We start from the raw sequence: 11,418 nt of genomic DNA on the forward strand, positions 1-11,418 counted from the left end.
GCATGTGTTAAAGTTAACTAGAATGGTCAGCTAGATGGAAGTTCCTTAGACGGCTAACTGGTCAATCTTTTAGGCGTTTGCCTTTATTGAAAAAGCTACACCTTGAGAAGTAAATTTCCTGTGCCCACTTCTACTCTGCAGGGTGTCATATTACAGCATATGAATTTCCTTTGTTAAAATATTCCCTTATGATTTCAATCTCCTCTTCTATCCTTTCAAACTCAGTTTAAAATTCATGCAAGGACACTGCTGAGAGTTGCACACAATAGAAACAGGAAATGACATTGAACTGTCCCCAGGGACTTGGGTTCTATCCAATCACAAACAAGAAGTGTTGTCCCACCTTTTCCGTAATCTTAAGTGTCGTCGTGTTTTCTCGAATGTCATTGTTTCGTGAAATGTTGTGTTTTCTCAAATGTCGTGTTTTCTGAAATGTTGTTGTGTTTTGACCCTCAGGGCAACTGTACTGATCTGTTTTCCTTCTGATTGAGTGCAAATGGTTTGCTGTTTTCTCTTTCTTTTCTTGGAATTTGTCATTTAGTCACTCATCATTCACTTCTCTTCCTCTTCTGTTGAGTTCTGTTTTTTTCCTCCATTTTTTCCAGGAACAGATGGTGTGCTTCGTCATATCAATGGAGCTCAACTTGCTGTTATGCAGAAAAGCTTTCATTCTGGTTTCTGTTCTTTTCAGTGTCACTCCTCTTACTATTATTGACAGCATAATCATCATGATTGTAGCTGATTACGCGTCTTTTTTCTCGTTGCAGATTCTTCTCAAAGTTATGATGGGATCTGTTTCGAATTTCGTAATGAAATCCCAACTAAAAGTCACATTTTCTCTTATTTCCCTTTCTTTCTTTTCTCCGTCCTTTTCTTATTCTCTCTATATCTTTTCTCTTTCGTCATCCCTATTCCCCTCTGCAGCAGTACTTCACTCTCCTCATTATAACAGACGGTGTCATCAGCGATATGGATGAGACACGTCACGCCATCGTACAGGCGTCTAAGCTACCCATGTCCATTATCATCATCGGTGTGGGCAATGCAGACTTCGCTGCCATGGAATTCCTAGATGGAGACGTCAGTGTTTTGAGGTCCAACACAGGAGAGGAGGCTGTTCGAGACATTGTGCAGTTTGTCCCTTTCAGGGATTTCCGTAATGTGAGTATTGGTCTCACCCTGTTAAAAAGTGAAAACCATGGGGATGACAGGCACCTGAATTTAGTCAAAAAAAGGGAAATAGAACTTCAGGCCAAAAAGTCTTTGTATTTCATATAACTTTAAATTTTGATGATTAAAAAAGCAACAATCAAAGTATAAGTAAAAACAAAACATCCATAAGTATCTTTAGGAGTTTAACACCAAATAACTCAACTAATCTATTTCATCTGGACTGTGTTACTGTGATCAGATTTGATTGACAGTGGCCCAGCAACATGAGCAAACAAACCAACAGTTGTTGTGAGATTCTGATTCATTTATAATTCATTATCCATGAGCTGAATAATCAATCAAGAAAGTCAAAAACAAAAAACAACCAATTAATGAATCAATCCAGTCAGTTAATTAGTACTTACTACTTGATAGGCAAAATAAGAGCAAGTCATTGTGATCAATCAGTCACTGAGGAATTGAAATTAATCATCAAAATAAACAATCAACCAAGAGTAGTCTAAATACAGACGGGTGACAACACGTCATTCCAAATTTTCCCTGAGGTGTTCAGTTGGATTGAGATCTGTTGACTGCGACAGATCATATTCATCAAACCGTTCAGTGACCCCTCGGGCACTATGGATGGAGGCATTGTCATGCTGAAAGAGACCACTGCCATCAGGATGGAAATGTTTCATCACAGAATAAGATGATAACTCAGAAAAACTTTGTACTGATTTGCAGCATCTCTTCCCTCTAAGGGGCAAAGTGGACCCAAACCATGCCAGCAAAATCCCCACACACAGCATAGCAGAGCTAGTGGATCCCGTCACTGTAGGGGTCAATCATTCAGGCCTGTATCATTCTGTTGGCGTACGCCATAAATGCACTCGCCCACTTGTTGAGAATATGGTAAAGGAAAACTCATCTGACTATATCACTTTTTTCCCATATCTCTGTAGACCAGTGTCTATGGTTTATACAATCTAAACTCTCAAATTCACATTGTAACGAGGGGTTTATGCACTGCAACCCTACTCTAATATCCCTCTATGTAACTGTCAATGGACTATTCTTGTTGACACATTCTGATCACGTCCTGCATTGACATTCTCAGTCACCTGAGGAAGAGTTGCTCTTCTGTTTTTCCTTATATATCGCAGTAATACACAAGCATCACATTCATCAAATGTGCGCTAACGACCACAATTTCCAACCCTATTTACTGATGTCTTTGCCACAGATCTAGATGCAGATGTCAATGTAGTCACTGTTCCTATTGAAACACTAGCCAGTTGAGCAGTCTTTGTGACTGAAGCTCCTGCTTTCGAAGGCCCAACAATGAACCTCCTTTAACAGTCCCTTAGATCTTTTCCTCCTGCCATCTTGATACAAAATCAGAATCAACTGGGCCTGCTCAGCATTTTCATACATACCACAGAGCATGATTGGATGTTAACTGCTTAATTGTACCATGCAGTGCACCTGCGTGGAAGCATCTCCATTCGTTATGTTTCTTCATTCAGTTATTCAGGTTCTTCCTTTTGTCACCCGTCTATATGTCAAAGCATTTAGTCATAAGACGATTAAAATGCCAAAACAATCAACCAAAGCCTAAACAAACTATAAGAATAGTAAAAATGCTTAGAACATAACACAGCAATTGATGCTGACTTCAGAAATAAATGCAAGTGAACCAATTTTGTATAACCAGAACTTTTTACTAATTTCTTCATTGTAACTGAACAAAAGAAAAACAAAACTTGCATTATATTGAAATAAATCAAACACAATGTACCACACAATTATTGGCCCCCTTTTGCTGAATTTAATTTACTTCCTCAAACATAATAAAAAAACAAATACGACTAACCTGTGCTTATTTACCCTTGTTCACGTGATAAATGAATATTGGTTTTACTGCATAAAAAGGGGCTAATTGTTTCCAGTTTCTTTTTCACAGTTGCAAAGAAAAGAGAGGTGTCCGAGAGCACCAGAGATGTTATTATCAAACAACATAACAATTCCAAAGGCTATAAGGCGCCAAACCCATAAGGAAAAGAAAACCCTACCTACAGTAAAACATGTTGGAGGTTCTATCATGCTGTGGGGCTGGGGTGAACAAATCAAAGGAGTGATGAGAACAGTAGATTACCAGGGCATTTTAGAGTAAAATGTGTTACCCAGTGTCAGAAAACTAGTTTTGAGGCAAAGATCTTGGGTCTTTCAGCAGGACAACAACCCAAAGCACACATCCAGCAGCACAAAAGAATGGTTGAAAAGGAAAATTGTTTTCAATAAGCCAGCAATGAGTCCTGACCTAAATCCCATTGAAAAATTTTAGAGAGGGCTAAAATCTGCCATTGCAAAAAGGAATCCTGCAAACCTAAAAGAGCTTGAACACATAGCTATGGAAGAGTGGCAGAAACCACCACCAGAAGCGTCTAGATGGCTACAAGAAACGTTTAGAGGCTGTCATGTTGCCAAAGGTTCTGCAACCAAATATTAGTGAAGGTTGCCAATAATTGTGTCTGGTGTACATTTTGTGTATGTATCGTTTCAATATTGTGCAATTTTATTTTTTTTTATTTTTATTTTTTTATTTTGATTAGTAACCCTGGACATTTTATTAAAATATTCTGGTTATACAAAATTGGTTAATTTGCATTTTTTTGAAAATATTCTGAATTACATACTTGAAATTATTAATTATAATAATTTTGACCAGGATTGTAATGACATGATGTCATGCTGTCTGAGTGTGAATGTGTTGCCAAATGGCAGCCTGTTTCTACTCAGATTGTAGCTGCTCACACACACAGGGTCTGCCAGATGAGGGTAGCTGTCTGGTTATCTCAGACTTTGTGTGTGTGTGTGTGTGTGTGTGTGTGTGTGTGTGTGTGTGTGTGTGTGTGTGTGTGTGTGTGTGTGTGTGTGTGTGTGTGTGTATGTGTGTGAGTGAGGGAGGGAGAGAGAGAGTGATGTGTTCTGTTTATGAGCATACTTACACTGCATGTAAAAAGTGTTGTTAATGAGTGTTCATACATGTGTGATGCAGGATAGCATACAGGCCAATAAGTGTGCGCACATTTGCAGGCTATGAACAGAGGACCAATTTGATGCATTTTTGTTTCTATCTTTTCTGTATAGTGTGTGTGTTTCTGTGTGTGTGTTTGTCCATGTATGTGGGCTGGAACTGGGCAAGCTGACTTCCTTTGTTGTGGGAGGAACACAATATTTGCTGGCTTAATTCCAATTTGTTGGTGGGAGGGTGTGAGACAGCAACAAAGAGTAACAGGGATAAATGAAGCTAAGACAGAAAGGACACGTATTAATAAGTGTGACCTGAAATGATAACTTGTGTTCGCAGGCTAACTTTTACTACAAATTAACTTCATAAAGTTGGTGGTGATTAGATTGAAAGTTAGTAGCTATTGTTGTCATTTAGACTCTTTTAATTAATAACACAAAAATCATTGTGTTGTTCTTGTCCATACTGAATACATCATTCAAACATTCACAGTATTGGTTGGAGAGATTCCAATCAGTGAAGCCAGATTGGAGGTGTAGTTTAGAGCTACTTTGACTTATAAAAACCCTTCAAACATTTTGAGAGTGCAATTCACAAGAAGCTTTTGCTGATATAAATCATGCCTCTTAAGAAGAGATCTCAATCAAGAATTGTCGATGTCCATAAAGCTGGAAAGCATTACAAAGTAATCTCAGAAAATTTAAATATTCATCAGTTCACAGTTATAGTGCATTCATGTGGTATCGGAATAAGTTGAAAAATGAATTCCTGACTGGGAAAATTCATGTGAATGCCCCCTCAACATAGAACAACAACTCAGAAAGTGAAAATTTTGGTACACGACTTGCATTGTTGTTGACCTCACATCCCACACACACAGAAACCTGTTGGACAAAGGTAAATGTTTGGTTGACTGTAAGAAACATTTCATAAATGGTGCAATTTCACGTATTGCATATCAATTTTTTTGCTAACATTTAGGTGCTGTCCACCTAGAGCGGCCTAGGTTAGTTAGAAAAGATATTTATTAGCAGTAACCCTGGTCATAAGTCACATGTGCGAATGTTAGTGGTTTCAGCGAATGTACTGGTACAGCAACAACTCTGGGACACTCTGAGCAAAAAAATACAACACCTCTTTTTCAAAGCATCCATATTGTTTCCACATTTAAAAGCACATGAACACACCGAAGTTGGAAGAAGGACTTCCCAACACGGGAAATGGGACCATCTGAGGAGCACGTGAATGCCACATTAGACAAATTGTCTACATATTAATGGAAACATCTTATTACTGTTGCTACTCTCCCTAGAAGTGAGAACAAAGCTGACTCCAAAGACACAACTTAGAATGCTCAATGAGGCAAAAATGAAGCCCAGATTACAGCTAAAGGCTTAAGGAATCATTGGAGCTAATTAACATCTCTGTTCACGAGTCATGGTGCATGGAGTATGGTGTCCATGGCAGGAAACCACCTCTCCAAAAAAAAGATCCATGCATGCCTGAAGTTTGCCAAAGGCCACCCTGACACTCCACAACCCTACTAGGAAAATGTTTTGTGAACTGTTGAAACTAGGGTCCACTTGTTTGGGAAGACCACTCAGCACTTACTACAGTATAAAAAAGGCACTGCATACCAATGGGGAAATGTGGTATAGGGGGGCATCATGAGTTGGGGCTGCTTGGCTGCCTCTGGTCTAGTCAGTTTTCCATTATTGTGGGGAAAAATAATTCCCAAGTTTATCAAGGTAACTTAAAGGATAACGTCAGGGTGGCTGTCCACCAACTGAAGCTCAGAAGAAGCTGTCTCTTGCAACAGGACAATGACCCTAAACATCAAAGTAAATCTAACTCATAAGGACTTTAAACAGAGAAAATCCAACTTTTGGAGTGGCCCAGACCTGAAACTAATAAAGATGCTATGGACTGTCCTCAGAGCCGAGCTGAAGCAGTTCTGTGAGGAAGATTGGTCCAAAATTCGTCTGGAACAATATGCAGGTCTGATCCACAGCTACCAGAAGCACTTGTTTAAGGTTATTGCTGCCAAAGGAGGTTTGACCAGTTATCCAAGGGTTCACTTACTTTTTCCACCAGCACTATGAATGTTTAATGGGCGTGTCCAATAAAGAAACAAAAGATTATAATTGTCTGTGTGTTGTTATCTTAAGCACATTGTGTTTGTCTGTACTTGTGATTTAAATGAAGATCAGATCACATTTTATGACCAAGGATGATTAAAAGCATTTGAATAAATTTTTATATATTTATTTTATTTAAAGAACTTTAGTTGTGTTGTAATTTAAGTGTATGAAACTGTGAGGCACCAAGGCACTAATCTCAGTAAAACAATTATGGAAAAATGGCCAGATTTGAAAGTTCCCCTGGTTTTAAAAATACATAAAGCTGGATGACATCAGCACAGCAATGATAAGAGACAAGGCCAAACTGATCGATAATATGCCCCAAAGATAGCATGTAAAGGGAGAATCAAACAGGTCCCAAAACTGAGCCTTATCGAACTCCACAGGCCAAAAACTTATTTTGGTATGGCATGACTGAGGGGGGCTTGACAAAAAAGGTTTGAGAGCCACTGCTGTATAGAGCAAACGTGGATAAATTATTTTTATTTATTTGTCCATGAGAGTGAGGCTCTGTGTGTTGGCTTATTGATTTGTTTGGTGATAGCCCCGGCATGTCACCAAAAGTATGTGGACACCTAAATATTACAGTCATATGTACTTGTACATGCTGCTGTAACAGCCTCCACTGTTTTGGTTTCAGATTTTGGAACCTGGCTGCAGGGATTTGCTCCCATTCAGACACAAGAGCAAAGAGAGCTGAAGTCATGGCATAGCTTTTGGGCTAGCCTCTCTTCCACTAGCTAATGTAATTCAATGCAGTCTCTGATTTAGCATTTCTTTCAAGTAGTTTTTCTAACTTTTTAGCTGTAATTTCTCAACAATATTAGACTGTTGTAAAATAAACTGCTGTCCTTATCTAAATGTATGGAGTGAACCAAATGACATACTGTTGAGAAAGGTTCTGTTCCAAGGCTGGATTTTTAGTTACAAGAACTGGAACAAATGTTATTGGGATTTTGAATGAAGTTTACTTATCCCGGAAATTTTGGTCTCACTGTGGCTCTATATTAGTGACCACTGATGTTGGGTGCAGTTTGAGTTTTAAATCATCCCTAAGGTGTTGGATATGGTTGAGGTCAGGGTTCTGTTCTTTCAACCCAAACTGGGAAACCCATTTCTTTATGTATTATCTGACTTTGTGCATGGGAGCATTGTAATGTTGAAACAAGTTTTCCCCAAAAAAGTTGGAAACACAACATCGTCTAAAATATCACTGTATGCTGAAGCATTAAGATTTCCCCTCACTCGATGTAAGGGGCCTGAAGAAAAATCCATAAAGAAAAGACCAATGATACACAAACGTGGAAAGGAGTGCCCGTATACTAGTGCGGTAGATGACACACATTCATCAGCCAGCTCTATGTTGGTAAAAGTTGCTCAAAGCAGGACCAAAAGAGACAACAATTGCCAGTATTCTAATATTTTAAGACTTCAGTTTGATCAGTGTTTTTGTTTTTGTAGGAGTTAATGTGCTGTCTTGTTATTTTTCTCTCTCTCAGGCACCCAAGGAGACTCTTGCAAAGTCGGTCCTGGCTGAGCTGCCGCAGCAGGTCACCCAGTATTTTAAACAGCGGAATCTCGCGCCCATCAACCCGGCACCGGAGTGAGACGTCCTGAAGACGAGAGTCCACATGCTGTACAATAGCTCAGCAAAACCTCTCTTTTCCTTTATGGCAATCAATACAGATTGAAAGTGTGTATATACGCTGTGAACAAAAATGAGTTGTGGACAAAAAAAAAAAAATCAAACATTGAAGACATCCCTGCAATTTTATTTGCAAAGTCTATACTGCTCAAGGAAAGTTTGGTCAGTATCCAGTGTGAATCCATCATAAGTGATATTCTCTGTTTCTTAAGCTTTCCAGTAAACAGATCTATGATGGTAATGTGTAAAGGACCTTGCATGTCTGAAGTGATGGCAGGTGTCTCCATATGTTTATATGAATATGCAGGTAAAGCACTGCTCTTTTTTAGAGGAATGAAAAATATCTCAATTCATCAGAATATTGGGGGGGGTTGTTTGTTTTGGGGGTTTTTTTTGTTTTGTTTTTTTTTGCCTGTGTGTCTTGTGTCTGATACCATGTGATACATACAACTCCTTGGTGTAAAGTCCCTTGTAAGCTGAACTATATCAGTGGTTGATATCCCGTTGTCTTATGGATCCTTCTGAAGTAGCAGATCAGATGAAGGCTGCTTTTATGCTCATGCGTGATGGACTCGCAGATTGAGTCTGAATAGAGCACTCTTTCTTAACCCCTGCTCCATTTCTTATAACCTTGGTTCATCCTGCATGTTGCCAATATCTACTCACTGTTTACAAATTGATGCTGATGAACACAAATGCATGATTTTTTTTTTCAAATGTATTTAACACATTTTGTAAATATTTTAGTGAGATAATGTTGGAAAGCAAAGGAAGTACATCTTTCTTTACATGGCAAAGAAGAATGTGTCAGAGAAGGCTATTTCTGTCAGAGTTTTAATGAGCAGAAGCAGACGAGAAGTTTCTGATACGCATAGATATCGAATGTATATTTATATGATGCTGTTGATGTTCTGATAAGCCAATGTTTTTAATGTACTTTTTATGCAGTGCTGAATTGTGTACTTAAACTGCTACTCTGTGTATTACTGTGCATCTTTGTACTAAATGTGATATAAATTTTCTAAAGTTGTGTTTATGTCCACACTCAGGTTAATAAACTTAAGAAAATGTCACATATCCACTGTGTTTCTGTGGGTATAAGCAAACCAGAAAGAGACGCAAAACAACCACAATTAGTTGCAAAATGGTCACAAAGATGCAAATGACCACAAAGACACGCAAAATGATTACAGAAATGCAAAAAAACCACAGATATAAAACGACTTCAAAGACGCACAAATTGACTACAAATGAAACACATAGAAAAAAAGGTAAAACAACAACAAAAAGATGAAAAATGACTACAAAGAGGTGTAAATCAACCACAAAGTGACTGACTCCCCCATTAAAAAATTACTAAGCACGCCTCTGTATAAGAGAAAAAATGGATGCAAAGAAACAAGGGTGGGTGTTGAGAAAAAAACACTTGCACCAGATATGTGTTTTACTCCACATGACTCAGCTATGATTTTTTTCTGTTTTTTTCTTGGACTAAAGAGATAGTGAATTACACCCTGATGCTACCAGTTAAATAGACTGAACAGAGTGAATTTAGCTTTGTCTGATGCTTATGTGGCATCAGACAAACACATAAAAGTGACAGAGAGAAAGGGAAATTCTTACAAAAATAGCACTTTCACCCTACAACCTTTTAAGGAAGTATGTGGATTTCTTAGTTCTCTGGTTTGGTGCCGCTGCCTTTGGCACAAACCACCTTGAATACACTGTAATAATTGTCAGAATGAAAAGAATGTGGCTCCTGGTGACTTACTTTCATCTGAAAGGCTTGTATTTGGTAGACCACAAAACTCAAATCCTGAAATGATGTTTTTGTTGTGTATGTTGGTTTTATTATTTGTTGTCATAGCAACTCCTTCCATGGCTACACCAGAGGTACTAATGTTCATCTATTGCGGAAACTGAGAAAACCAAGGTTGCTTTAATGACATAAGTGAACTTACCGCAGACAAACCGAAATGCTTGTAACTGGCCATGGACACAAGCTAAAATTATCTTCAGTCTCATCATCACTCTGTTTACAGAGGCTTTGAGTCACTCTCATACCTTAAGTGATGCACTAGTACAGTGACATTTTATCGACTAAAGACAAATACAAACATTAGACTGTTTTGGTTGTTTAATGCCAATGAGAGTCTTTATATTTTAATATCATCTCACCTTGACTGCCACCCTGTTTTTTCTGTCTCAATCAGCAAACTGAGCCAGCTCCAAATGCACAATTCTCCTGCCAAGGTTTAAATGAAGACTGAATACACATCCCAGAATCCAATTACCTGAATTGGTTTTAATCAAGTACAGTTTTATACATTAATTTTATGGCCCATGTAGGTCTGGCTCTGAGGTGCATCTCAGATCTTTTAACCCCCTAACAAACTGGCAGGGTCTTTATGAAAAGTGACAGCATAATCATTCATCTTCCATCTTCATCTTTCAAACCTGTTAAAACAATAGCAAGAAAGACTTTGATGTATTTGTACCTCAGTACAGTAAGCCAGCTGGGCTGGAACCATATTATTTTTTGTTTGGTTTCTTGGAAAAAATTTTGTGTAGGTCTATGCACAGGCAGCAAACTTACACAGATCAAAATATGGTTCTATGAAAAGCGGTTGTTGCCTCAGCTACAGAGCTTACTGCTAATTTGATAAGGACTAATTACATACTTGGATTCTGAGAATCCAGTTATGGTTTTTAGATTACACTGAGAGAAAAGACACAAAGTATAACCAAACTTGATTACCCAAATTCAGTGCTTTGTTCATTTACATTTATTATATAGTTATGGTTCCAGAGGTATGGAATTAATGATTTTTAGCCATGTTAGTGGCACTACAGGGATGGCGTTGGCTGGTCAGTCCTTCACTTGGAGCCAGACTGAAATTTGGTACAGGCATTTATGTGTTTATCAGGATGAATTCTAATCACTTGATTCCCAAATATTCATCAATTTGCCATCATCAGGTCAAAATTTTAACTTGTTCATTACCTTTAAGTTTATAACCAAATACATACAAAACCAATGACATTCCCATCAGCTTCAAATGGACTCTGTATTTAGTTGTAGTTGGCACATTTTAGCATTCTAGCACGCTGAACCTAGAGTGTTAATCAGTTAACCTGATGATCCTCAGCATTGTCATTGTGACCTAACATTTAGCTCTAAGCTCTGTGTGCTTAAGTACAGACTCACAGAGCCGCCTAGCATGGCTGTAAACTCTTATGTATTGTTAGAAAAAAAAAAAAAATTGCATTAACCTTGACATGTTTGAACAATAGGCCTCTTGAGGGAAACCACCCATGCTCATTGATACCTTGCATGAATTTTGGGTGTGACTTCTGGTTATTCCTTTCACTGAACCCGTGACTGCGAGAGTTAGTGGTATCGTACAGGTGTATTTCCTGCTCTTACAGATCTTTGTTCAATAAAT

At 38.3% G+C, this 11,418-nt stretch overlaps 1 protein-coding gene across 2 annotated transcripts in view; it reads left to right on the plus strand.

Annotated features, from left to right (window-relative positions):
• cpne2 (copine II) overlaps positions 1 to 9,009 on the plus strand; it is a 55,116-nt gene extending 46,107 nt beyond the window's left edge. The window contains exons 15-16 of one of the 2 annotated variants that reach the window (XM_040133906.1): positions 925 to 1,161; positions 7,827 to 9,009. In XM_040133906.1, coding sequence (XP_039989840.1) covers positions 925 to 1,161; positions 7,827 to 7,934 — 345 coding nt within the window. In that variant the 3' untranslated portion in view covers positions 7,935 to 9,009. Of the gene's footprint in view, positions 1 to 924; positions 1,162 to 6,122; positions 6,242 to 7,826 lie in introns of those variants that run through there. The other variant, XM_040133907.1, reaches the window with a different exon arrangement.
• Positions 9,010 to 11,418: the final 2,409 nt, after the last annotated feature.

This window comes from Xiphias gladius, chromosome 8 (genome assembly GCF_016859285.1).
Source record: "Xiphias gladius isolate SHS-SW01 ecotype Sanya breed wild chromosome 8, ASM1685928v1, whole genome shotgun sequence".
Classification (NCBI taxonomy): Eukaryota; Metazoa; Chordata; class Actinopteri; order Istiophoriformes; family Xiphiidae; genus Xiphias; species Xiphias gladius.